The 27,886-nt window shown below is 47.9% G+C and overlaps 1 protein-coding gene across 5 annotated transcripts in view; it reads left to right on the forward strand.

Moving 5' to 3' along the window:
- The window catches only part of Itsn1 (intersectin 1), a 230,517-nt gene that overhangs the window by 165,567 nt on the left and 37,064 nt on the right, over window positions 1-27,886 (forward strand). For 4 of the 5 annotated variants that reach the window (XR_010039256.1, XM_063224434.1, XM_063224436.1 and 1 more), the window contains 4 exons: window positions 1,890-2,011; window positions 7,572-7,689; window positions 9,698-9,889; window positions 27,023-27,144. Coding sequence is in view for 4 of the 5 variants with exons in the window: in XM_063224434.1 (XP_063080504.1) it covers window positions 1,890-2,011; window positions 7,572-7,689; window positions 9,698-9,889; window positions 27,023-27,144 (554 nt within the window). In the remaining variant the exon portion in view is untranslated. Of the gene's footprint in view, window positions 1-1,889; window positions 2,012-7,571; window positions 7,690-9,697; window positions 9,890-10,289; window positions 11,791-27,022; window positions 27,145-27,886 lie in introns of those variants that run through there. The other variant, XM_063224437.1, reaches the window with a different exon arrangement.

A 27,886-nucleotide genomic window follows, 5' to 3' on the forward strand; every position in this document is an offset into this window, starting at 1 on the left:
AGATACCATCAGATTATGGCTCTTGCTAATTTAGAAGCAACTGGGTGGTTTTCCTCAGGTACACACTGAAGGTACAAAATTACAGTCCTGCCTCTGGACTCAGAGTTTTAGTTTATTCAAACAAAATCACATGTTCTATAAATAGTAGCACAAAAGAGAAAAGGAAGCAGATGTGAAATAATATGGTTTGTAAGGCCCGTCCCCGTCTTCCTAGCCTAGGTCATTTGTGCTTTTTCGCTGTCATAGCCTTAGGAAATTATTATAGGTTGGAACAGTCACTGCTCTGTTGAGAGAGGTTTATGTGTCTGTCTGGAACTTAGCTCTAAATGGGCTTCTGTAGCAGCAAAGGCAGGCGTCAGATTGGTGAGGGTCTTAGACTTTAGATAGATAGTAGACCATCTGGTCCAAGCTCTTTAACTGTGGGTCTTACATTTTAAATACTTGCCACTCCAAAGGGTCTTGGTAGCTCATCTGTAGGACGCCAGGTGGGGTTAACTTCGCGCCAAGGCTAGCAAGCTGCCTCAGGCACTCAAAAGGAGCACAGAATGCAGTGGCAGATCGCTGGCTTGTATGCCAGGTGTGCTAAGGAGCTGAAACAGCTGATGCCAAATAGGACACTCGCTGAGACTTCTCCAGACCCAAGCCTCTTGGAAGTAATGCTTGTCCTTGGCATGTTACTCAAGAGTCTTCATCCCCTGAGGTTCCCAGCTGGGGCTCTCAGTCAGAGCCACCCGATCCTGGGCTGGGCTGCTGGGCTGCGGGCTTCCGTGCTTCCCTGAGCTCTCTGAAGCAGCAGGCAGCCCAGGCCTCCCCATAATTTAGCACCCCTGTCATCAGATTGCAGAACAACACAGCTGGGCCTTGCCAAAGTGCCAGGCCCTTACTCCTCGCCTGAGCTATTAGGAAAGTAGGAGACCTGTTAGAGCATAGGCCCTCTCTGCCTCCTGTCTTTCCACCTTTCTTTGCCTTGACATTCTTTCTTTCTTCTTTTTGCTGTCCTTTCCTTCCTTTCAGAAGTCATTGCAATGGACAGTGAGCATAGAATAGAGCAGTTTGTTCTGTGTTGCTTTCGAAAGTTCAGGGAAGTGCCTGCAGCTGTACCAGAAGCTGTCTGAACAGAAATCACTTTTTTATGCTTGACATCGGAGCCAGCAGAAATGGCTCTTCAGAGCCTGGTCTGTGTCTTGCTGGGATTTTTAACATTCAGGAGAAGTACAGAACTGTTTATAGTGTTTTCTCTGCGCTGCATCATTATTTTTGCATAAAATTCTCCTTTAACACCAGGTTCCTTCTTGAAATAAAAGAAATAAACTCTCACTGCCATGATGCATAGCAGAAACTCAGGGATCACTCCCAAAGTAGGAGCCATAAAGAAAATGAGAGTTTAAAACGATGCATAAGTGACCTGAAGCTAGGCTCTTAGGATGGTTTCAGTGGAAAATGGAATTTCTTTTTCCACTGTGTTTGGCAGAGAGTTGCCTTGAGTTTTTTACCAAGTACTGAGGGGCGAAAGGAGTGGATGAGGGCCAGCCCTTCGCAACAGGTGTTCACATCGGCGCTGGGAGGGCTGGGGTGGAAGGTGTGGGGAGCCAGGGGAGTTTGGCGGGAAGTTGGTAAAATAAACTCTGGACAGTGAGGAAGTTCCATGGCACACTGAGCCATTCAGAAAGATCAGCCCAGTGTGACTGCTGCAGGGACACTGCGGCTCTGGGAAGGGGTGCGACAGGACCATCACGGCCTCCCTCCTTCCCTCGAATGGGGGGGAAATGAGCTCAGGTGCCGCTTGTGGCGCTGCTAACCTGTGACCTTCCAGGGTGCCTGTGTCTTCTTAGGGGGTTCCCTTCTCCTCACTCTGACCATGCTCTGCAATGTTTGATCTTGTGTTTCAGAAATCGCTCAGGTTATCGCCTCCTACACTGCTACCGGTCCCGAGCAGCTTACTCTGGCCCCTGGTCAGCTGATTTTGATCCGAAAAAAGAATCCAGGTGGATGGTGGGAAGGAGAGCTGCAAGTTAGTGTCTTTTCTATGTGTTTAAACTTGTCTGTCCGAGGATGAGCATGCAAAATCTCAAAGGCACAGAATTTTCTTGCTAAGTACAGAGAACCCCTTATTGCCTAAATCTTGCGTATGGATAGTGAGAGACCCGATCATGTCGGAATCTGTTTGTTTCCTAAGCTTCAGACAGCCAGCAGCAAGAGCTAAGGCTTCATCTGAAACTTCATCCATCCAATTTCTGAGCTCAGACCCTTAGTGTAAAGTCTAATTTATAGGATGGTTGATGCCTGCATACATTTTGGTCTCTGGAAGTGAAGTATAAGGTGTGCCATGGTAGAGGTTTCTGTTTATGCAAAGCCACATCTGTTTTTAGTTCGTGTGTGTGTGTGTGTGTGTGTGTGCATGTGTATTATTACTGTTTTGTTACTCAGTTTGCAGTTCCACATACTTCCTTTAAGTTTCATTTCCAGAGATAAAAGTGCTTTTAAAACGGTTATTGTTACCCTTCATCATGGTAAAGATTGTTGGAATCCTTACTGGATAATAAATCTAGGAACTCAAAATGTAAGGACAGAAAATATATGTAGTCTTAAAGTGATTTCCGCAGATCATATAATATTTGCAAGGCGAAAGACAATAATTTCAGGGGCTGGGGATTTAGCTCAGCGGCATAAGCACCTGCCTTGCAAGCACGCAGTCGTGAGTTCGATCCCTGGTACCAGTAAAAAAAAAGACAGTAATTTCACAGTTGTCACTTAGGATATCACCTCAGTCAGGTGGTCAAAGTGTTCATCACCAGTGAGGACAAAAGGACTTACTTCTTCTGCATAGTTTTTGTGCTTTTTGAAAAGGACACAGTTGTCATGAACAGAAAGCATCAGCTGAGTCTAACCCTGAGGAAACATTGGACATTCCCAGAATTGGGAATGTTCCATTAACGGGGCCAGGAGGGATTGTATTCTTCACAATTGGCAAAGGTAAAACCAGTAGAAAGGAGGATCAAAAAGAGATGACCATGGATGGTAATATCTGATTCTAGACTAGATCTCATGAAAGAGTGAAACGTGTTTTACAGAATATTATGGGATAATGGACAGAACTGGGATATAGACACTAGATTAGATAACATTACCATACCAGTATTAAATTTACTAAAATTGGTAACTGCATTGTGGTTCTATAACTACCCACAAAGTACTTAGGGGCAAAGAAGCACGATGCAAACAATTGTAATCAGATGATTCAGAAAAAGGAATTACAGGGACAAAGAGAGAGGGACAAAGAACGAGCCAATGATGAAGCAGGTGAGGTTGAGCACGTTAGCAGCAGGTGAATCCAAGGGTAGGGTACAAGTGTTCTTTTGCTTATTCTTTCAACTTTTCTGTAAGTTTGAAGTTATTTCTAAACAAAAAGACATTGAAAAAATGTTACTTCTGTAGAAATTACAGTTGACCCTCCATAGCTGTAGGTTCCATATCCATGAACTCAACCAGCCACAAACCGACAATATTTGAGGAAATTTTTATCTGTATTGAATGTGAGTGGACTTTCTTTTCCCTGTTCATTATCCCCTAAATAATGCAGAGTAAGAGCTACAGTACTAGCATTTACCTCCTATTAGGGATTATAGCAGCCTGGAGAGGATTTAAAGTATTTTACACGATATGCATAGATTATGGGCAAGTACTGTCATGTTAGCCAGGCGTAGTAACTGTGTCAGCCTGGACTACATAGTATCTGTCTCAAAAAAAAAAAAAAAAAGACAACTTTCATTTCATAAAGAGACCTAGTGTCCTCCCACCTGTGGGTAAGTGAAGGACAATGTCCTTGAAAGGTGAGCTTACTGACTCTTAACAAGAGTGTATCCTTCCTGCACCTCCTACCTCCTACTCCCAGAGTTAAACCCAGTTTGGAAAAGCAGGCCCCCTTTGGCTTCTTAGCATATTATGAAGGACAGGGGCTGCAGCCTTCCTAAGGGGCCTGCCAAAGAGCTGAGTTTCTTAGCAGCTGTCAGGTCCTAGTGCAGAGGGACACAGCAGCAGTGGGCACCGAGCCTGTTGTCCTCCTGGAGAGCTGAGCATGGGACCTGCTGCAAAACACAGGGGGTCTCAGCAAATAATGGCTGGCTCTGGAGACAAAGGGTTTCCAGAATCCTCTTGTGGGTATCCCTAGGAAGGAGCCTGCAGGAGCCCTTTAGCGTGCAATATGGGCTGCTTCTCACGTCACCCAGTTTGCATCTGGCTGTGAGCAGGACTGTGTGGGGGTCAGGTAAGTCAGAGATGGAGGGGAAAACAAGGGGAAGCTGCTCTGTGGGGCACTGGCCAGGCAGGCAGACCCATGATGGGGGTCCGGAACAGCATGAGCAGGAGACACCTCACAAAGGGAAAGGACTTGCCAGGGAAGGTCTCCAGACACACTGTTCCCCTCACCACGTTGTCCAGACCAACCTGGGCAAGGAGGGGAAGATCTGTGTTGTGGCAAACTGGATGCCCAGTCTCCTACTGGATTAAAGAAATGCTGTTGGCAGAAGAGAAGGCACAGCCTGGCGTATAGCTAATGATGAAGCTTCCCTCTGGGAGTTTGCTGCTGGGCAGCGTAACAACCCTGGCCAGAGTGCTGGCCAGCACTGCTTACTAGCTCAGAACCCTGACCTTTAGAGTCCAGGACAGGACATCCACTGTGCTTTTGGTTTATTTGATGTTTTTGTTTTTGTGTGTTTTTAAAGAATGTTTTTTATTTTAAAAAGAATTAAAACCAAGCAAAATAAAACCAGTCAAAACAAAACAGTGTAAGTGGCACAGAATTTCAAAAAAGAAAATCATCACTGGCTACCATAATGCCTCTTACTGTCTTCAAAATAGCTGCCCATACCTTCAGACATAGTAAATCAGAACAAAACAGGAAAGAACCAATAAAAACAAAACAATGAATGCAATAGAGGCCTTCACAACAAGATAATAATAAATCCAAATGACCACCATGATATATCTTGTTATGCTTGAAATAGCTGCTCATGCCATCAGATATAATACAGTCAAACAAGACAAAACAGAGTAATACCAAACCCAAAAAAACAGCGAAACGATACAAGACTTTAAAACAAAGTAATAGGGAATTAACAATGGCTACCACCTTAAGAAGGAGAATCCCACACTGCGTATCGTTATCCTCTAAGTAGCCGATCAGACTATCTGCAAAGTCAGTGAAAGACTAAACACTACAAGCGTGAAGTTATATTTTACTCAAATTGCTATTGTCTTAGCCTGTGTTTCTCTTTGTTTTTGTTTTTTAAGACAAGGTCTCACTATGCAGTGCAGGCTGGCCTTGAGCTCACTTTGTAGCCCAGACTGGCCTCAGATTCATAGCACTCCTCCTGCCTCAGCTTCCCAAGTGCTGAGATTGTAGGCATGCACCACTATACCTGGCTCCATGCCACATTTTTTTTGTTATTTTTGTTTTTTGTTTTTGATACCAGGAATCGAACTCTCAGCCTCGTACTTGCCAGGCAGGCGCTTACACTGCTGAACTAAATCCCCAGCCTCCATGCTGCTTTTTAATGGCCTATTCCAGCATGCGCAGAGAGAGACCTGCGCTGCCCAGCAGGGCCCGCTTCCTGTTTCACTGTGCCATCACCGCCTGCTGTCTTTGGTCTGACTGTTCCCCTCCTACTTTGAAGGCTTGAGAGATGACCTTTGTCCTTCCTTGTGAATTTCCCCCTGTGCCCCTCTTCCCTTTGCAGCCTTAACATCTTACCACTCTGCAGTGTCATCTTCACTCTAGCCCTGTGCAACAGTCACAACCCTCCAGGCTCTTGTACCTGCCTCCTTGGCTCAGGGTTCCCCGATGAAGTTGACTTCTGCCTCTCTTTGGTTCCTCCAGGGCCAGCCACATCCCACCCCTTCCAGAAGCTTTCAGGAACCATCTCAATCAGAAGTGCCACCTCCTTTGCACTGAATTTGGGGGATGACTCCCGGCCAGCACTATTCTTTGGTGTTTCATAGCCAGTGCTGACATAGGTGCTTAGCTTTAAGTCCAAACATTAGGCGATACGTTCCTTGAAGGCTACATGGTTTTTTTGTTTGTTTGCTTGCTTTTTTGGTACTAGGAATTGAACTCATGACCTCGCCCTTGCCTAGCAGGCCCTGTACCACTGAACTGTATCCCTGGCTCAACGCTACATGTTTTTTAGACCTCACGTTCCTGACACCTTGCTCAGAGGAATTTTGAATAGTTCTAGGAACCCATGACAAAGTGGGTGGATTTCCTTTGCCAGGGGTAGCTTCTGGAGCTCTCACTAGGGTGACTGTCAGTGAGAATGCACCCAGGGGTCACCCAGAGCTCTGTTCTGCCCTTGTAAAGCTGCAGAGGTGGGGGACGTAAGGAGTCACAGTGAGCCACGTGGCAGTCCACTTGATAGCAGTGCTTATGGGCACCTGTGAACACGTGGCTCCAGTCGTCGGCAGATGCACTGTGAAAGTAAGAGCTTCAGTTCTTGAACCAAGGGCACGCAGTCCATCGGACCAGAGACTGAAAGCTCCTGCAGCCTAAAGTAACCCTGATATGTCAGCGGGTGCGAGCCGGAGCTAACATGGTAGAAGTTTTCTTCTACTTTCAGCTCCTTTGTTTTCGCCATTCCCAGAGGCAGCTGCTTCTTTGAGAGCACTTTCTAGAGATACTGTCTGTCTGCATGCATGTGCATGTGTGTGAGAGTTCTCTTTTGGGTGACAGGTGGCCCTGCCCCGGTCCTCTCTATAGTCTTTTTATAACTGTAGGTCTTGGCTCGCTGACCGTACCATACGTTCTTCGGTGTCATACACCGACCCTTCAGACAGCCAGGGGTTGAACATGAAATAAATGGTGTGGAATCAGGCTAAAGTGAAGGAGGAAGGGACAGAAGTGTAACGGGTGGCTGTAGTCAGAGAGGGGGCCAGAGCTCTGTGAAAACAGCACCACCCTAAGACACCTTGTGCTCTGTGCACACTGCGTGTACACTGCCGTGCACCTAAGGGTGTGTTTACCCGTAAAGAAAGAGTACAGATGTGAGTGTAAATTTTGGCTTACCTCTGACCAGCCTGCAGCCTTGGGACTGTTGCTTTTTCAACCTTGTTCTTCATCGAGAAATTGGTGACAATGTCCTTCTGGACTTGTTGTGTGGATACTTACACATAAGGTGCATGGCACGGGCCTGGCTCATAAAAAGCACACTGAGTATTGATGATCAATATTACTATTATCATTGTTATTATTAGTCCTAAGGCCCATGTTGACATTAATTATAACTGCTGCATTACCTGAAAATAGCAGCCAAGTATTAACTTTCTGTATTAGACACCACAGAATAGCCTACATTTGTGATCCAGCCATTAGCAAAAACATTCCAGGCTTTGCCAACTGTGGATGCCACAATTTGAATTTTTGGTGTCAGTGGTTTGTTTTTGGCAGAGTAACCCATCAATGCTACTGTTAATGCCCTTTGCATTTCTTTTCTGTGTACATTTTACCCAAAGCAAAGCAAATTGTATCATAAGAGAAGAGGAAGCTCTTAAAACGTTTCATACACTTATTTTCTTAATAGGCACGTGGAAAAAAACGCCAAATTGGGTGGTTCCCAGCAAACTATGTCAAACTTCTAAGCCCTGGGACGAGCAAAATCACTCCGACAGAGATACCCAAGTCAGCAGCCGTGCCGGCAGGTAAGGAGGGAGTGCGCCAGTCTCCTTGGAAAACAATCTGCATGGTACTTCGGCTTTTCCCGCCAGGGGCCTTGTTCTGCATCTAGATTGTTTCCCACTTGTGCTTTAAGCACTTCTCACGCTTGCTGGGACTGACACCCAGCTAATGGATATGGAATATGTTTTTCAAAAGGACCTAATGTCTGAGTAGCTTGACTGTGCTGGGTACAACAGGGCCCTTGTTGGAATTCTCCTGAAGGAATCGTGAATGCTTTGGCCTTAAAGTCAGATTTTTTTGTCTTCTTTGCTTCCAGCTGTTTAAATTGAGATTTGGTGTGAGGTGACAGAAAGGGGATTCTAAAAATAAATGGCGGAAGTCTAGTTCAGTCCGAAGGTCGAGCTGGAGGCCATGGGGGTCTGTTGGTTGTAATGTGTGTTCACAGGACCCAAAATAACTAACTCCCTGGTGACATTTACTGTAACAGAGGGTCCTCGCTGAGCTGGCAGGATGTTGTGCGTACTTTCTTAGAGTCCTGAAAAAAGACAGCACCCTGCCATTGACCCAGTCGGGTATTTTTCTGATCTAAGGAACTAAATTAGATGTTCAGTAATATTTGTGAGAGGGGAGTGGAAGGGAGCAGATTCTGCTTTGGGTCATGAAGCCACTAATCCTTGGGTGGCATTTGTGGGAAGCATGGAATTTTTTGTTTCATTGCCTTGTGGTTAAATATCTGGGCTATACGCTGTCAGTAAAGTCAGATTAAAACTTGGCAGCCTTTACAAGAACCTGAAGGATTGGCAAACTTCATGACTGAATCCTGAGCCAGGCGGGGCCTCCTTGCTTGAGCTGAGGCCCCTTGTAGGCAGAGGGTATGTTATCAGCTAGATCTGCTGGGCCTGGGCAGCCCTGGTGGTGGCTCCCCCCATCAGTGGCAGCCCTTTCCCCATTGAAATCATTTGTGGAAATGGCTCGCTGGGAGCTGAAACCTGTACTGTATGTTGATCAGATTAACTGGAGAAGCCATGTTGCCTATGGTACTAACTACCCAAAGCAAAGAGGTGCCAGGGAATGAGAATGATTCATGAGAATCATTAAGGAGAGAGAGAAAGGAGAAAAGTTAGTCCTGGATGCAGAAATGTCTTTGAAATGTAAAGAAGCAGCAGGATATGTTTTTCCCACTGTACTTCCTCTCTCCTTCCTGTCCTTTCTTCTTTCCTTCCTTCCTTCTTTCCTTCCTTCCTTCCTTCCTTCCTTCCTTCCTTCCTTCCTTCCTTCCTTCCTCTGTCTGTGTCTCTCTCTGTGTCTTTCTTTCTCTCTTGCATTAGGGATTGAACAGGACCTTCACGCTGAGCTGCATCCCTACAGAGTCTCACTAATTTGCCCAAGCAGATTTTGAAATTCTGATTTTCCTGCCTCAGCCTCCCAGAATGCTAGAATTACAGCTGTATGCCACCATGCCTAGTACAAAATAATCTTTTGAAATACAATCTGGAAGTTTTCTCAGAGGTCACATAATAATTATTTTTCACCTTTAAAAATGGAGAGAAGGAGGTCTGCATGTGTGCTTCCAGTGGTGGAATGCTCAGCCAGCATTCATGAGGTTTTGGGGCTAGGGCCCCAGCACTACAGAAAAAAAAAAAGAAGGAAAAATGATAGCGTGTTCCTGGTCCCCAGCTGTCCATCCTGTGCAGCAGAGCTAGGCAGGTGTCACTCAGTCCCCCAGAGTCAGCACTGAGGGTCCCACCCCTCTCAAAAGGAAAGATTCATTTTCACTAACATCCCGCTGACCAGTAAATATGAAAAAGAGGAAGATGTTATAAAAAGTAAAAGCAATGTGAAAATTTTGCTGTCGTCTTGATTTTTAATCCTTTGCCTTCTCTATTCCCCACACTGAAAACTCCTTAAGACCACTTCCACTTCATTGTAGCCTTTTCCGAAAGGGCAGAAATAACCCACGAGAAAGGCTGCGAGGGCTGCGGTGCACACCCCAGGCCTGGGCAGCCGCTCACCCAGCCCTGTCTCCTGCAGTGTGCCAGGTGATCGGGATGTACGATTACACGGCTCAGAACGACGACGAGCTGGCCTTCAACAAAGGCCAGATCATCAACGTCCTCAACAAGGAGGACCCTGACTGGTGGAAAGGGGAAGTCAATGGGCAAGTGGGGCTCTTCCCATCCAACTACGTGAAGCTGACCACGGACATGGACCCCAGCCAGCAATGTAAGTGCCCTCGTGGCCAAGTTCCTCTCCTCTCTGGAATCTTCCAGTAAGACATGCAGCATTGCTCTGATTCTGCTGAGCTTTGTTTGCAGAACTTAAAGCGAGACCACTGCTGCATTCACAAGAGTCTCTTTGAAGACCTTCTGTAATGCGAGACTATCTTGTGGGGCTGTTTTGGTTTTGGTTTTTATTTATTTATTTTGTTGTTTCTTTTTAATTTTCATTCCTTCTGTAGCATGTCCCCTCCCTCCCCTCCCCCTCTTTCCTTTTTCTTTTTTTTTTTTTTTTTTTTTTTTTACCATTTTGGCACCATGCTGTTTACATGCCTGACTCATTTTCCTAGCTTGAATTTTGCTCATTGTTTTGTTTTGCTTATGTGTTGTTTTCCTCCTTTTTCTAGGAATCATATGTTGTCCATCCCCCCCTCAGGCTTGAAAGTCCTCAAAGAGACCCACTATCCCATATCACTGCCCAGAGGGATGATGGGAGATGCAGCCTTGATCATGTGACTTCCAGCATGATCACCTACTGCCTTCTGAGTAGAAGAACTCACTGCAGAGCAGTTTACCTCATTTTACCATAGTTGCATGTGATCGCAATGTTTGAGTTATTATTTGCAGAGATAGAAGCAAAAATTACAAAAATACACAGGGTAGTGGGTCCTTTTGTGGCTTTCCCAGTTACTCAAATTGACTTCCCCCACCTTTACACAGGTGCTTTCAATAGTTTCAAGATTATTTTTAAATACGTATTTTAGACTTTTAATAAAAAAAATCAATCAATGACTTCTTTGCTATTTTGGTTTTGCAAAAAGACCCACTATCAAGGAATGCTGCATGTGCTATTAAAAATTGTTCCAAATGTCCATAAATCTGAGACTTGATGTATTTTTCCATTTTGTCCAGTGTTACCAACTAAATTGTGTAGTTTGGGGCTTTCCCCCCTGCTGTAGAAGTCAGAGGAGTACAGTATGTCTGTTCTGAAGATTTGTAGAATGAGCCCAGTTAAACAGAAGGTGTTTGTGCTTGTTCGTGTGTATCAGATGTACCTTGTTGAGCATGTGTAAAACATCTTGTACATAAGAAATCAGTTCTTTCCGTGGCAAACACTATTACATTGTATGATGCTCTGATCATATTGCATTAATTTTATTTTGCACAGTGACCTTGTAGCCACACAAGAAAGCACCTGTGTTTTGCTTGGTCTCAGATTTATCAGGTTGAGTTGGTGTTTTGTTTGGGGTTTTTAATTTTGCGTGTTTTCATACAATAACTCAGTAGACAACACCGCTGAGGTTATTATGATCAACAATATCTACAGTCTTTTTTTAATTCTCTGTTACATGAAGTTTTATTCCGATTACTCTTCATGGAATGACATTTCAAACAAGTAATTTTCTTGACAAGAAAGAATGTATAGAAGTCTCCCTGCGATTAATTTCCAATGTTTACATTTTTTAACTAGACTGTGGAGTTTCTGCAGATTAATATGAAATGGAGCTCATGGTCTGCTCTGTGTTAGCTATGCTGTAGCTGAAACCATGTTTGTCTTTTAAACGCTTAGTTGGAAGCTTTCAATAAAAATACTGTGGCTGACAGCACAGAAAGTGGGAGGGGGAAACCTCAAGCACAATTGAGCTGTCCTACTCATAATGACTGTGTAACTTGTCCCCTCTGTGTCCGTGTCTCGGAGATACTGTGCTCCCGGCTGTGTCGAGGTCCTCTTCCCTTCCCATGGTGCAGGGGACAAGGGCGGCTCCTCCTCGTCCCCTAGCGCTTCAGTATTTTCATGGATATGAATGTAAAATATATAAATATATAAACCTGCGGCTTTAACAACTGTAATACAACCTTTTGAATTAGTTACGTGTATAGATAATTAAATTCTTCCTATAAAAGTTAGACGGACATGTCTCTGTGTTCTTGGTGTTGGAACCTGGCTGTGGTGACCACCTGTTGGTAATGGGGTGCGTGATCAAACTCTCACCAGGTCTCCCTGAACGGCCCATCCTTGCTTCCGACCCCATTTAGCAGTCAGTTATCTCCCTGGGCTTTCAGCGTATGTGGTTGACAACATGGGCAGGTGTGTGATTTGGCTAACAATATAAAACATTTTTCCAAAAGGGAGTGTTGAACACTGAAGATATGGGTGGGCAAAAACAGAAACCCACATTATTTCCTGTGTTTTATTCAGGATTGGCTCCTGTCTGGCACCCTGTGTTCTTGCTGCCCCTGCAGAGACAGTCAGCATACACACTGGTGACATTGGTGACAGTGATCACATGCTTGATTCCATCCTCATGAACCTCACTCATTGGGCCTCCCCTGCCCTTCAGCTGAAAAGTGATTTCTTTTGTCAGTTCAGCAACTCTTTTCAGGGGTGTATCTACCATGTGTTGGGTGCCCTGTGGGACTCTGGGAAGAGTACGCTTCCTGTCCTCGTGGGATTTCTATTCTAATGATAAGAACAAGCAGAAAGCCAAACTCCCCACATCCGTGTGTGTGTATGTGTGTGTGGTAATGAGCCAGGAGAAGTGCAGATGCAAGGCACACTGCTCAAGCCATCTTGGAGCAGGTGGGCAGGCGAGGGAGATTGTGGTAGGGAAGAATCAAGAACTCTTCCAGGAGGAAGTAAAGTTGGAACTGAAGCCTGAAGGATGAGGAAGAGCAGATGAAGTGGGGAGAGAAGTGATGTCAGGACTTCCAAGGCCCAAAGGAGGTGGGCTGGAGCTGCTTCTGTTCCCACCCCCAAGGAACATGAGTCCAGTCAGCAGGCGCTGGGCCCTGCCCCAGGCCCCTTCACCTTCATAAGGCAGGGTTCCTTCCCCGGTCTTGAGTTTGGCTGGAGGAATGTGGTTGTCAAGGTGGGTAACAACCTGTAGTCCCCTCCCCTCTCTTTCCTCCCCTTCCTTCCCCTCTCTTTCCCCCGCTCTCTCCTCCTCTTTCCTCTCTGTTCCTCTCCTTTCCTCTGTCTCATGCCCTCTCTATAGGTCTGTCCTCTGGGCTTTCCTCTGAGTTTGTGAAGCTAGCATAAAATTTCCCTCACAGCACATTCATTTTGCATTGCTTTCCTAGGATCCATCTGACATGGTGGTTCTCAGCCTTGGGGTGGTGTAGTGAGTGGATACAAAGATGGCGGCGGGGTGAGAGTCCCAAGTTCAAGCCTCACTTGAACAACTTAAGGGTGGAGATATAGCTCAGTGTGAAAGTTCTGGCTTCAGTTCTGCAGTACCAAAAAACAGTGACCTGGCCCCACGTGTTACCAGCGCTGAGGTGAACCAAGAATGGTCTTACTGGCCATTGTGGTTATGGTCTCCTCATTGCCCTTGTCCAAATATGGTACCCCACTGCTGATCCTGGTAATTAGCATTCAAAAACACCCCAGAAACTTGACTTCCCATGTCAAAATCTTGATTATTCTCTGTATCCTCTATGGCTTGGCACTAGATTCAACAATTCTAGTTATGTTCTCAGGAAATCTGGTGACTAAAAGGGAGAGAAAGCATCTCCTAAATAAATTGGAAAGGGATGTGAGGTAGCTTCTTTAGCACTATGGTTTAACAGTGTCAGGATTTATTTTTTGAACCATTTGTTAAAAACGATTGGCTGCTAAATTCTTTAATGTCATACTGGTCTCTGAGTAGCCTTGGGATATAGGTTTGTCCAGAGGTGTGGAGGCTGGAGCTCAAGCAGTCATTTTCATTGTGCACATGGGAGTCACCTACATAAAAGGACACCAGAGGGACACTGATCTGAAGCATAGATTCATCCCTTTGAAAAGTTGAATATCGCAGGACTCCTCAGTGCTAGAAATGTGGCTGCCTTGTCTCTAGAAGGAAACCCAGGGATAGCCAGAATCCCATCCCCAAATGCTGAGGGGGTTATGCATCAGAATTGGTTACCACAAGGATTTGGCAACATCAGGAGGAAAAATTCAGTAAAATCAGCTTAGAAAATCTCATGAACTAGTAGGTTTTGCCATACAAAGTTCCCAACATTGCTACCTCTTCCCCATGAAGACAGCAGTCTCACCTGGCTCCAACCCACTGTGGCCCATGGTAGGTTAGTGCTAGACGTACGTCCTGAATGAGTGGATTGAACAAAAGAAAGACCGGGAAAACAGCCCCAATTCTTGGCAGACACATCCCCCTCCAAGAGGAAACCAGATGTCTCCCAAGTCTCCATTTTCCTAAGATCCCAACTTCCACAAGCCTCAGAGACCTTGGTGTTGGCTGAATCTCCACTCCCGGGCAGGGCTAGGGGAACAACACCCCCACCCCGGGTGACAGCTGGGGGTGGAGCACAATCTACCCCGCGTCCTGACAAACCAAAAACCATGTCTGACAGTGAATTTTTTGTATAAGTTATAAAATAATAAATGGATTTGAAGCCAGGCATGGTGACTCATGCCTATAATCCCAGCACTCGGGAGGCTGAGGCAGCAGGATTGTTACAAGTTCGAGAACAGCCTGGGCTACAAAGTAAGCTCAAGGCCAGCCTGAACTGCATAGCAAGACCCTGTCTCAAAAAAGAAAAATAATAATAAACAGATCCTACTCATTTTCTTAGTTCCAAAACTACCTTAAGAGAATATAGAAACCACAATGTAAGTGGGCCCAAACCTAGGTAGAAAAATAAATGTCTGATACTTTGGATCCAGTAGGAGAGGGAAACATGATAAGGTGAAATATGAATATTTCACTTCAGCTAGCATTTTCTTGGGTCCAGTTTTAAAAAAGAAAACCCCAGTTGGCTAAGCCATTTGCAGGGTTCCATGGCCTCTTTGGAAGGTTTTATTTTTATGCTGAAAGCTTCTCAGGAATTTTGAAATTACACAGTTCAGTTCACAGGATGTAAGATTTTGTTTGGAAAAAAAAGAGCATCAGGTATAAGATATGTTTGTATTGTGCCCATGCAACTGGCTGTGAAGTGTACTGCCTGCTCTTAGAAGCTACCTGCTACCGTTAAGGTGTCAGCAGTCACCAGTGTGCGTGCGTGTGTGTGCGCGCACACGTGTGTGTGTGTGTGTGTGTGTGTGTGTGTGTGTGTGTGTGTCTCACAGGCAGTGAGACACAGTGATTCACAGGTAACTTAAATCCTTCCTTTGTAGTTTGATATCTTTAGGTTGAATGGTGAGGTCAGGATGCAGCCACAAAAGCAGACGGACCCTGCTCTGTGAAAGGTCCTGATGACAGGCTGCCGGCTCCAGTCCATTTCCCTGTGGTCCCCTAGCCAACAAGAGGAAGCATCCCTTCCCTTGACGCAGCTGTCATCTTTGTGAGCATGGACATTTCTTCCTCCTGTTACAGATCCGTGAGCGCTGACTTGGAAAAGGGGAAGCCCTTGTGGTCTGCCTGTCCTCACTCGTAGGGCCCCTGGTTTCCCCTCACGAGCCCCTGTGCTCCCTTCCTCTTTTCAGTCTCTGTCACCCACACTCTTGCATGTTCTGCACTTGGGAGATGCTGCAGGAAATGGGGGAGGGCTGCTCGATGGCATCCAGAGCTTAGACAAAGTTGAGCACAAGTTTTGCTCTTGACAGGACACTGGGGCCCTGGGGACCACAGCGATGTTCTCAGAGCAGCCCTTCCCGCACCCTGCTTGATCCTCTTTCTGGTTTGCATCTGAGAAGTGCGATGCAGTCTCCCCCTGAGCCTGCTCTCCGTCTGTCCGGACTCAGTGGCTGATGGGACTGAGTCCCTCCCTGCCTTGTACAGCTCCTGCATCACTGGGGTCCCAGCAGGAGTTTGGAATTGGTAGTGAGTACACATTTTGGGGTACATTTTCAAGACACAAGCATCAAACTGGCTACCTCAACCTTTGACCTTCTTGGCTACAGGGAAATTTCCAAAGTCAGGCACCCCTGACCTGAGCCAACTTCAGCCTTCAAATTTCCATTCCTGGCCGGCACCAGACCTACCTAGTAACACTACTTATCTGCAAATTCAGTTTAATGTTTCACTCCATTCCTCTTTCAAGTTTGGCATGTTGTATTGTCCTTACAGGCCACTGCCTATAGAAGGATGGCGGCTCAGGCAAACAGCAGACAGCTTCTGGGCCCTTAAGGCTAAAGCAGTGTGGAATGGCCATTTAGAGCAGGGGTTCAAATCTTACCTCCAGCACTTAGCAGCTGGGTGACTTCAGGCAAGTTACTGGTCCTAGGTTTCCTTATTTACATAGGGAGAGATACTTAGACTTAGCAGACTGTAAGCACCATGGATACTTTGTTCTTGGAGAGAAAAGGCTTTGTGTCCCATTGGTGAGCATCACAGAACCCAATCCACTGGTGTCCTGCTTGCTTCCCTGCAGGAAACCAAGACAGCAGGTGGGTCATGTGTGTTTAAAGACTTTGTAGCTTAGGGATCTCAGAGAGAGATTGGACAGCTTACCTTAAAGTGTTCAGACATCTCACTGCGGGTTTGTCCTTGTACACAAATCACTGCTCCTTCCCTCCATCAGCAGGAGGCCCGCTGGTGTGGAGCAGGCAGCTCTTGAAAGCACCCTCCCAGCACCCTGAGACATGCATGTCACAGCCTCCCCCTGCAGGCTGCTGGTAGACGTGGACAGCTGCCCGTGTTTCACGGGGCAGACAGTGGGGCAGCCAGCAGGAAAATGGAGTGTGCAAGGTTTTTAAATGTCACGTCTGTGAACCGTGTTGGCAGGCCCATGCAGCACTCCACAATAAACCTGTCACAAATGCATTGAGTCACTGGGTCCTTTATGTTTTCACGGCAGCCTTCTGTGGCCTGGTGTTCCCTTGCCAACAAAGAATGGAACGTTCCACGGACCCCTGCACACATCAGGAGTGGTTTTTTTGGTTTTGGTTTGCAAAGGGCCGTGTGCTTCCCCAGAGTGCTGTCTCCAGAGCAGCTGCCCCCCACACTGAGCACCCTGGGAAGTTTGTTCCTTGCCCCATTGTGTGGGCCCCGAAATGCCTCAGCCCCAGGCCCTTTTGCCCGGTTTGCCTGGCCTCCAGCAGAGCCCGAGCTGCCTATCCTCTCCAGCAGAGAGGGCAAAGCCAAGGAGGCCCCTTAGCTCTCCCGGGTGTTGCCTTGGAGTCCCACAGCCCCATGGGAAGGCCACACATGCCTGAATCTTCAGTAACAGCCTCCAGGGACTTGGTCTCCAGTAGGAATCCCCACCGCAGCCCTCCTCTGGGAGAGGAAATACATCCATCCATGCTCCCCCATCCCTCCCTTCCTGCTGGGAACCAGGAGGGGCCACCCTGTCCTGGGCTCCCCATCCTGCTGTTCCTATGGAGCATGAGGGGTTGGGATGCCTGTGCTTGAGGAGCCTATATGAGTGGGAGGAGATACCAGCAGACATCAGCAATCGTAGCTCATGATAGACAAAACAGGACAGAGCACCGCCAAGGGCTAGCACTCTAGCTCAGGGGATGGAAGGCCTCTCTGAAGAGGTGACATGGGATGCAGACCTGTCTCAGAGGAGTCCTTCTGTGAAGATCAACTCAAGCAACAAGTGCCAAGACCCTGGGGCCAGTGCACTGCTCCTGCTTCTCTATGAGGATGGCACCAGTCTTCTGATGAGTCTGTCTGCACCCACACTCGCCTTCTAGTTTCTGCTCTTTGCTGAGGGCAAAGGGTTGTATTAAAAAATACTACTTCTGCTTAAAATAATTCAGGAGGGTTCTGGTCCTTATAATATAGAGACCGCAATCTTCTATTTAATCTGCCTGATTTACCCCTTCTTCTCTGGCCCTCACACCTTCCTTGTCTTCTTTTATTCCTGTCTGTGCTCCATTTTGAGCCCAGCTTGATCCTCACGTCCTCGCAGAAGCCTCCTTAACGAACTCACTCCTTCATGTTTGATGAGTGAAGGCCCAGGTAGGGCCCATTGTAGAGCTGTCTCCAGGATCCAGGCCCACATATTCTAGCTCTGCCACCTTTCAAGTCACTGTGATGACCTTTCACAAAAGGCTAGGCTTTTGTGGCCCCAGCGGCTGTCCATCTGCCCTCCTGAATACATCACCTCCAGCCTGCAAACCACTCACGGAAAGGAGCATTTTCATCTTGGGAGCCCTTGCCAGGATTGGAACCCTCTTGTGGTGGCACCCTGGGCCTGCCTCGGGAGGAAGTAGAGTGTGTGGGTGCACAAATGAGGAAGCTTCCTAGCTTTAGAGATTTTGTTACTCAGCTGCTCTAAGCCTCAGCTGAGCCCCAGGCCTTCTGTATGATACCATGCAACCCAGAGGTGGTGCAGTGTGCCTGGGGCCATGGACCTCGCCATTACCCAGCCCCACCCTGCCGGTGCAGCCTTGCCAGCCCAAAGCTTCTCATATCACCATTCCCTGTCCCTCATCCTCCTCTTCTGCTTTCTCTGCCGCCCTTCCTGCTGCACAGATGCAGCTGTTTCCCGAACTCTTTATCACACACCACGATGAGTGACTAGGGAAGCTCACACATGAATAACTAGGCATCAGCTCCGTCGAAAGGTGGCGAGTTCCCTGGAGGTAGGACCCACATCCCCGAACTCATTCTACCCTCTCTGAGACCTTCACAGAGGGGGTGGGGGATGTAGTGATGGCACCAATTTGTGTAGAGTTGACCCTCTACACTTACATACCCCCATAGCACCTTGCTCTTGGGGGCCGCTCACCAGCTATTGATGGGGATCATTCCTGACATGCCCTCACCTCATTCTGCCACCTCTGTCCTTCTTCCCCAACTCAGCTGTGCATGGCTCAGTACCCATTCTCCTCCATGTGTGTATCCTACAACCCAGCACAGAACTAGGTTGGGGAAGTCACCATATTGAAAAGACAAATTCTCAGGAAAAGACCTTAAAGCAGGAAATGAGCTCACTACTTGTAGAAATTTTTCTGCATCATTCCTGTAACCACCCTACATATTACCTGTCCACACACGTGTTGTGTCTGGTTTTCTGTCTCCCCCGCCATAATGACAGTAGCACCAAAGCAGGGCCTGGGTGGATCTGTGCAGTTTTTGAGACAGCAGGAAAAGTCTCCGGGTCAGGAGTCCCTTGTGTTCCAATGGGGTCCCTTTGACCATGTTCAAGAGAGACCACAGGGACCAGGCCATGCTCAGCCCCTCTTCTGAAGAAAGTCCCTTGGGGATGGCAAGTACACCTGCCCTTTGCAAAGCTCCAGAGCCTCTCTGCACTGACCTGTCCTGAGACCACTCAGTCAAGGTTTTGGAGAAGACCCATCTGCCTTGACTCAGACTGGCACTGACTGCCCTGAGCTCCAAGGACTAGTGTGTCCTCTTAGCTGGTCCTTATAGGAAGCTACTGGGAAAGAAGCGGGTGAGGACCACCCTTCGAAAACCTGGAAGTTTCTTCATGGTTCCATTTCCTGTGGCCTCCAGGGAAGTCACTGTACCTCTCTGAACTTGCTGTTTCATCCAGAAAATGAGGCCCTTGGATGGAGTGGCCATGGAGCCCTAGCCCTAGAGCTGGCATCAGTGGTAGCAGCTGCAGTGGCCCTGCGATCAGAGTGTCAGGAGTTCTCTGGGCTCCAGGTTGTGGATGGCCAAAGAGGGACAGTATTCTGTGGTCACAGTCCTCAGGGCCCTGGGCCAACAGCTTGAGTGACCCACCCTGGGCTGGGTTCGGCCAGGCAATTGCAGCAGTGCCCATGCTGTTGTGAACGCATTGCTGTAGTTTCTAGCGCTCTCTCCCTCTTCATACTGGTGCCTTGGTTTCTAGGTCGCACTTCCTCTGATGAGGGGGCCTCTAAGCTGCACCTGGAGCCACGTGAGAGCTTTGCTGGTAAGGGACACAGAGCTCCTCCTTGGGCAATTCAGGGTACAGCAGGGATGCTGGAATTTGTAAAGATCCTTGGTGACTGTTGTGCCACAGCCCTATGCATCCTACACATAGAGATCACTCAAAGTAAGGCCTGAATGTTTCCAACTCTGCCACCAAAGCCTCTCAACTGTGCTCCCCACCCATTGTGGACTGAATTGTGTCTCCCAATGATTATGTGCTGAAGCCGTAACCCCAGGTGCCTCCAGAATGCGACTGCACTTGGAAATAGTATCTTTTAAAAGGTCATTAAATGACCCTGAGACCGTCAGGGTGGTCCCTCATCCAATCATAGGTGTCCTTATAAGAAGAAGAAATTGGACACATGAGGTCACCAGAGATTTGCACACACAGACGCAAGATCATGTGAGGACATGACAAGAAGATGGCCATGTACAGCTCAACGAGAGATGCCTAGAAGAAACCAGCCTGTGGACACCTTGATCTCGGACTTCCAGGACTCTGCTTCTGTGCACTCAGCTGCCTAGTCTGTGATGCTCCATTTTGGCAGCTCAAGGGCACCTAAACCCCAGACTGCGGGCCAAGCAGGAGGTGTAATAGTGGAATCACTGGGGCAAGCAGCCCAAGCCCCATCTACCTTTAGGAACAGAGGCTTTGTTGACTTACTTAATTCTTCTGGGCTTCAGGTTCCCTCATCTACTGTGTGGGAGATAACAGTAGTTACCACATAGGATCACTGGTGAGGACTCGGTCAGCTACTCCACACTCAGTGCCTGGGACTGTGAGCTCAGTGTCAAGCTCGTCATTCACCATTTCTAGAATCTGCTTCTCCCTTCCATGCCTGTTCTGGGACTTCAGGCACCTAACCCTGACTCTGCTTTGCTTCACCAGTCCTCTCTAGTTGAAGCCTCCACCACCCACCCTGCCTTTGTTTTTCATTGCTGTAATAATACCAGAGACTGAGTAATATATAAAGAAAATTATTTGACACAGTTCTAGAGACTGAGAATCCAGGATCCCAAGGCTGTGACTGGCAGGGGCCTTTCCTGCCTTGATGGCCCTTGGGCAAAGGGTGAGAGGGCATGGGGCTGGATATATCATTTTCCCAGGAATTCACTCTGGACAAATCAATATTAATTGCTCCTGAAGGTCCTGCCTCTCAACATTGATGCATCATGGAATAAGCCTCCAACTTTGGGGGTTCATTTAACTGTCACAAAGTCCAACTCAGATTCTTCTTCTGCAAAATATTCCAGACCTCTCTAGTTGAAATGACTTACATTCCAATAAAAACATATTCTTCTATTGTAATGCCTTAATCTGCCTATGTACCCAAAGGACTTATTTATGGCAGCTACTCAGCACGCCTGAAATCCTGCCGGGAAAGCACACTGAAAGCAGGGACTTGAGAAGAAAGGAAACATGGGTGGTGGCATAAATGGAGCCAAACATGAGCTAAAAAATGCATGCCAAAAAGGGACTAACACCCGTGCCAGGGATTCCTGCGTCAATTATAAAGCCATAAATGATATACCTCCCTCCACCCTGGCATTTGTATTTATGGCAAATAAAGAGATGATTTATTTCTGGGATGAATTTTTCATCACTTCTCAGCAGTCATTATACTGCCTGGCAGCCCACATAGACTGGATTGCCCTCCCTGGAAGAAAATGCAGCTTATCTGGAAGCCAGATTGGCATTGGAAACTTCTGGGTGATGCCTGAGTATGGCTGAGTGGGTCCCAGTGAGAACACCCAGCTACATGGGTCTAGGACAGGCCAGAGAAGGATGCCAGGGCCCAGGCAGACATGGGCTAAAGTTTTTGGTGCCATTGAGTAGTATCTGCTACTGCCTCTCATTGTGGTCCTCCGTGCTCACCAGCTTCTCCAGACCCCATAAAAATCAGATCTTGAGGACCTACCACTCCGAAGTCTGAGAACTGGTGATGACCAACAGTGAGGCCCTTTAAGAGAGACTCCTGCTGCTTGATGAGGGTGAAAATCGGCCGGGGATGTGGAAGCCACCAGTGGATCACAGGCCCGAGCAAGATGAGGACCTGGCCCAGTTCCAGCGCAGACAGTGGCTCACAGCAGGGACACACAGCTTCCTGGCTGGGGGGCGTGGGAGGTTCAGACATCAACCTTGGGGTGGAGGGACAGGGGGTTTGACCAAGGAAACTTGCTCATGTCATATCCACTTGGGGTTCATCTGCTTTTCCTCATCGTTAGGCTCCCTCACCAACCACATTGCCCAGGATGCTGAGGGAGCACAGTTAGCTTAATTTTTCCAGGAGGATTTGGTGCAGTCCTGGGGTGTATAGGTTCATATAGCAGACAAGACCAAGGATGCCATGGTCAATCTTACAGACCTATGGGGCCGGGGATTTAGCTCAGTGCCATAAGCGCCTGCCTGGCAAGCGCTAGATTGTGAGTTCCATCTCCAGTACAAAAAAAAAAAAAAGAAAGAAAGAAAAAGAAAATGAAAATCCTCCAGACCCCAGCAGTGTAGACAGGAAGTCCAGGGTTCCGCAGATGCTGACGTCAGGCCATTTCACAAGGGGAACTGAGCTGAATGTCCCCAGAGACATCATGAGTCCTTGCCCTTGGGAAGGATTGGAAGCCACTGCTCATGCTTCCATATTGTTGTGTCTCCTGCTTTCTCTGCGTTTGTCACCAGAGTCTTGTGTTGGCACCACATCCTGTGCCAGGTGCCCCTTTCCTACTTCCGCCTTATCTTCTACAGTGTGTCTGTGTCCGCCTGGCACCTGGAGACCACTTGTGCTGTCGGTGCCCACACCCGAGTGTCATGGCCTTGCCCTTCCCAGCCATAGCCAAGCGTGGCCCGCAGAGGCCTCTCCCAGAGCCCTCACCAGCACAGAGGGGCCTGCTTCACATGGTCTCTGCCCCATCATCAGCATAGCCCACTGGCCCATCGTCTAATGCTCGCTATTTTTAATTTCATTTTCCTTCATCGTCTCCCCCAGGCTTGTGAGTTTCCCTGAGGACATGGACCGTGTCTCTTGGACATCCTATGAACATAATAAATATTTATTGACCCACTTATTATATATTTTGGCCCCATTTCTTTCTTTTTTTAAAAACAGGAACTAGGCCTGTTTATTTGCTTTGCCCATGGGCCAACCTGCTGTGAGGGCTGGTTTGGTTCTCAGTATTATGCTCCTTGTTGGGAAAGAGAGTGATTGGAGGTGAGGAGGAGAGGAGTCACATCCAATTTTTTACCCTAAATGCTTTTGTTCCTGTTTTTCGTATTAAGATTTATTTTAATTTAAATTACTTTGTGCAGTGTGGTTGAATGGTTCAAGGGGACAAGACAAACTTTTTGGGATAAGATTTTTCCCATACTTTCGCCCAGCATCCCTGTCTGCAGTCCTCCCAAAAGGACATCACAGCTTGCTCTATTTTGTAAATGTGTTTAAGAAAATTACACAGAATTGAGGCACATTAGATTAGAAATTGTATGGGGCTGGAATGAGGGAACATTTTTAACTGCCTGGAGTCACTTGCAGTATTATTTCGGCTGCGGAGAGGGTTTTAAGTTAGTTATGAGACTCCCTCGGACCCTTCTCGCTGTCCCTGGAAAATCCTTCCCATATTTTCACCCTCATTTCTCACTGGAAAAGGGACCTGCACACCAGGTTTATCTTGGTACCAGAGGACAGAAAGGCCACGTCCCTCTATCCGTAGTGAAAGCTTCTTTCATTTGAAATGCCTTTTCTGTTTATCCTGCTTTGAATAATAGAGGTTTCTTTTTTAAAAAATTGTTATTTTTCTAAATATTAAATTTTCAAAGAAGGTTATTTTGAGTTCAAACATGCCTTTTTCAACTCTTTTGTGGTTTTCTTGGTCTGGCATTCGCCATTAAGAATGTTTTAAGCAACATCCTATCCGTTTAGAAAGACCAGTCCAAGTCCAAGTGATTGGTGTGCAATGTGGAGCTGGAGCTGAATCTGCTTATGAAATCTTTGCCTTTTGTGCTTGGAATACAGCTCAGTACTACAGCGCCTGCCTGGCAAGCATAAGATCCTGAGTTCAATTCCCGGCAACAGCAGCAACAAAAATCTTTGCCTTTTGTTAGGTTCTGCATCTCAGAGAGGGCAGCAGGGCTGACCCCTGTCTCCAAGAAAGCTGGAAGTTGGACCTGCATGGGGTGGAATTCACTGGGGCAAGAAGTCTAGACCACCCAGCATTCCAAGACCTCAGAACCACCCAGCACCCAGATCTTAGCAATGCCAGCTCTGAATTGGGCCTTTTAAAAGACCAGAAGGCTGGAGCCGCCAAAACAGGCAGCCACGTAGAAGCCCTGAGACCCACCCAGACTCTCGCTGGATACATGCTATTCTCAGCTCCGTGGTCCAGATTTACCCTGGCCCTTTTGCAAATCCTCTGGCACTGAGTTTCCAGACCCAGAAAAGCTAAAATCCAAAGCAAGTAGGTCACCCAGACAGATCTTTGTTTCTAGTTCCTCACTCATTCTAGGAGTACCTCCAGGTCCCTTATACCTCCTTGTTGCTGAGTGCAATCCTGTGCCATCCTGGTTGTTCCAGTTGTCAGTTTCTACTGTGGAAATGTCCTGATTTCTTAGTCATTTACCACTTGTGGCCTGCACCTGGGGACCTCTGAATCCAGGGCTGCTAAGGTGTGTTCTAGAGGGCAGGCACCTGTCTTCTGCCCTGAATTCCTAGCACCCAAGCACAGTTAGTGTGACATCAGTAAATGTTTGTTTAGTGAATGAATGAGGTGAACAGGCTTTAAGAGCACCTTTGAACCTGAAGAAATGGTTTGTAAAATGCACGAGTGTGTTGTGTGTGTGGCACATGTGTGGGCTGGGGTCTGGAGCCTAAAGCATCTATCAGGCTTCACCAAGGGAACCGTGACCTAAAGGGACACTCAGGAAGCCAGTCCAGCCAGGGTCCGTTACTTGCCTGATGTTCCTGTTGCCACAAGTGCTGATGTGTTGGAGGTGGACTCAGACCTGCCTCTGCACTGTATTCTAAAATCCCCACTGAAGGGCAAGTCTCGAAAACCTCAGCAGAGACTGTGCCCAAGAGAGGAACGCAGCTCCAATGCATGGGCTGGATATGGCCCTTGGACAAGACATGGCCCGAGTCCGGAGCCCCACGGCCTCTCTTTATCTGGACGGTGTGGTAAAAATAGTGCAGCAACTGTATGTGCCTCTCCCACGACTCAGAGGCGCTTCCTGGGTGTTTCTGCTAGGCACGCTGAAGACCTCAGGGAAGCCCTCGCTTCCAGAACCCTGAGCTCACACAGCAGCTGGGCAGAAGCTGGCTCAGAAAGGGAGACCCCCAGAGCCCACTGCTAAGGCAGCTGTTATCAGCACCTCAGGGCAAGGAGAAGAGCTGGACCACAGCTGAGCTGACACCCAGGTTCAGAACCGTCCGCATTTTGTGCAGTGTTCACGCTCACCTTGCGGCCCTGAGAAGTCTAGCTTGGCCCTGCCAGGTGGCCTTTGCGTGAGGTCCAAGACGGGAGGGTGTGGAGGGTGCTCACTACTGCTGCTTTCCCGACATCCTCCTGCTTGTCCTGAGATGTTCCTCTCCCAACAGGAGAGGTTATGCAGTGATTGGCAAGGAGCGAGAACAAAGTCAGGGCTGGGCAGCCCCAGAGCTAATCTCTGAAGCAGCTGAGGCATTTGCCAAGAATCTGTGATGTCATGTGCCCAAGAGGGATCGTTCTATTTGAAGAAGCTTCCAGCACATAGCCAAGCTCAGTCATGAGCCCAGAAAGCCTCCCTGAGGGAAGGAGATGGAATCTCAAGGAATCCCTGGCTGTCCAGAGCAGCCTTCTCAAACTTTAGCAAAGCTTAAAGTCTTACCTGGAGAGCTTGTTAGTCAGATTTCCAGACCTCGCCCTGAGGAGCCAACTTGGCTAGGAGCCTGGTAACATAGGACTCTAACAAGCCCACAGGGGATGTTGACACCATGGATCTGGGGGGCCACACGTTGAGAACTGTTGATTTTCTGCAAGGGAAATTTCTCACTGTGCTCCATCGCGCCCCCTTGTGGGAAGCAGAGAGGACGGGAAATGAAAATGAATGGGAATCAGCCCTAGGTGGATCCTGGACACCTCCTAGTCTATTTTACAAATCTGACTTGTACAATTAAATAAAGAAACTCTAATTTAAAAAAAAGGAGACGACCACTGGCCTGGAGAGATGGGCTAAGTCCTGCATGTGGAGTGCTTTGGAGAAATGAGCTTCTCCCTCCTATAATACAGAGTATCTGGGGCAGGGGTGAACCTGGCCAATGAGCAGCAGATGTTCCAAGCCCACAAACTCCAAAGGACAAGCAAAGTGAGCAGAGATAAGGGCCCATGGCAGCACGATGGGGTAGCCATTCTCTTGGGCAACTTTGGCTTCCACAGGGACCTTGCGCTGAGCTGTCTACTGCCACAGGGGCGCCTCTCACTCAGCTTCTGTAGAGGGCTCAGCAGTGACCTTGCCCAGGAGAGGTTTCCCAGCTCTCTCTGGATGTGTCCTGCATCTTTCTGGTCCCTAAGTCCCTTGGGAGCCTTAGCACAGCCATCTTCTTCGAAAACCAACCACAGGATAACTCTGTGCCCTCCTATGGCTTGGGACTAGCAGGGGTGGTCCAGGGAAGTTTCAGGGTTGAACTCTTGAGACCTCAGCACTGCTGAGCTGAAATCTGCGATGAGTCCATCTCTCTGTGGCTTTGTTTCCTCATCTGTGTAATGGGAATAATGCTAGTATCATAGCAGGGAATTAAAGGCAGTGACCAGTGTAAAAGTGGGAAATGGTGGCCCATTGTTACCAAGCTTTTCAGCATCATTTTTGTGGTTTGAACAAAGCAGGAATGTGCTACCCATATTCATTTCTGGGGCTGCCATGACAAATGACCACAAGTGTGGTGGCTTAAAACAGCTGGAGTTTATTATCTCATAGTCCTGGAGCCCAGCCATCTAAAATCAAGGAGTGGGCACAGCCATGCACCTCTTAGGGCCCCGAACAGATCTGTTCAGGACTCTCATGTTGCCTCTTGTGTTGCTGGCAATGGCTGTCATTCCTTGGCTAATAGCTGCACCACTGTGATCTCTGCCTCTGTCATCATTTTTCTGTGTCTGTCTCTGTGTCCTTGTCTTCTTAGGATACCAGCCATGCTGCATCAGGGCCCACCCTCATTTCTGTGACTTCGTTTTAATTTGGTGACATCTACAAAAGCCCTAATTCCAAAGAAAGTGTCATAAGTACAGGGAGTGAAGGCTTCAGTACAACCTTAGGGGGACACAGTTCAACCTACAACACTGCTCAACTGGGCTGAGGACCTGGAGGGTCTTCACTGTGAAGCTGTCAAGTCCCCAGACCCAGATTAATTGTCCTTGATGATTTTGTCTTCCAGGGTGTTCTGACCTACACCTCCTGGATATGTTGACGCCTACTGAAAGAAAACGACAAGGGTACATCCACGAACTCATTGTCACAGAGGAGAACTACGTGAATGACCTGCAGCTGGTCACAGAGGTAGTGATGACAGTCATGGGAGGCCAGGGATGGGGACTGCAGTGAGAGACAAGGGCCCTGCCATAGACAACTGGGTCCAGGGCTCTCTGACGTAAGGAGAGTATGTGGCCACTGAGTGACAGAAGGTCTTCCCTGAGAAGAGATGGTCACGTCCTCTCTGTGCCCGGCTCTGAGTCACACCCATGTGGGGGCAGAGTTCTGTTGTGCCAGTGGGTATGGGAGTTCCAGGGGAGTTGATGGGAGGGGATGTGGATGAGGGTGGCAATTTACCAGTTAGTTGGTGCCATAGAGCTGGTCACTTTCCGCCCTTGACCCTCAGTGTTGGCATCTGGGAATGGCAACCAGCTTGCTGGTGTGTCCGCCTGTCCCTGAGCATGAAGGCATTTCCTCTATGAGCCCCACTGGCCTGGGAGGATGCCTCCTCTGGTCTGCTCCCCCCCAGGTGGCCATCAAAGGGCATCCTCTACCCTAATCAGAAGGATGGGGCAGTGCAGAGTTGGGCTGCTGAAAAAGCAAGCTTTCAGCCTAACACAGGGGCAGTTGTCATGCTAGGAAGCAAATTTGCCGAGCTGTACCAGAGGGTCAGTCTACAATTTGAAAAATCCCATAGTGGTTTGGAAGCCACCTCCTTCCCGCCTTGTCAGATAGTCCTGACGCCCGTGAGGCAACGGCTAGCTTGCTGGTGTCGAAGAGTATGGGTTGGATTACTGGCCCACAGGCCACCATTAACACGTGGGAAATG

Source organism: Cavia porcellus, unplaced genomic scaffold (genome assembly GCF_034190915.1).
Source record: "Cavia porcellus strain 051 isolate PalLab524CR breed Dunkin Hartley unplaced genomic scaffold, mCavPor4.1 scaffold_15, whole genome shotgun sequence".
Lineage (NCBI taxonomy): Eukaryota > Metazoa > Chordata > Mammalia > Rodentia > Caviidae > Cavia > Cavia porcellus.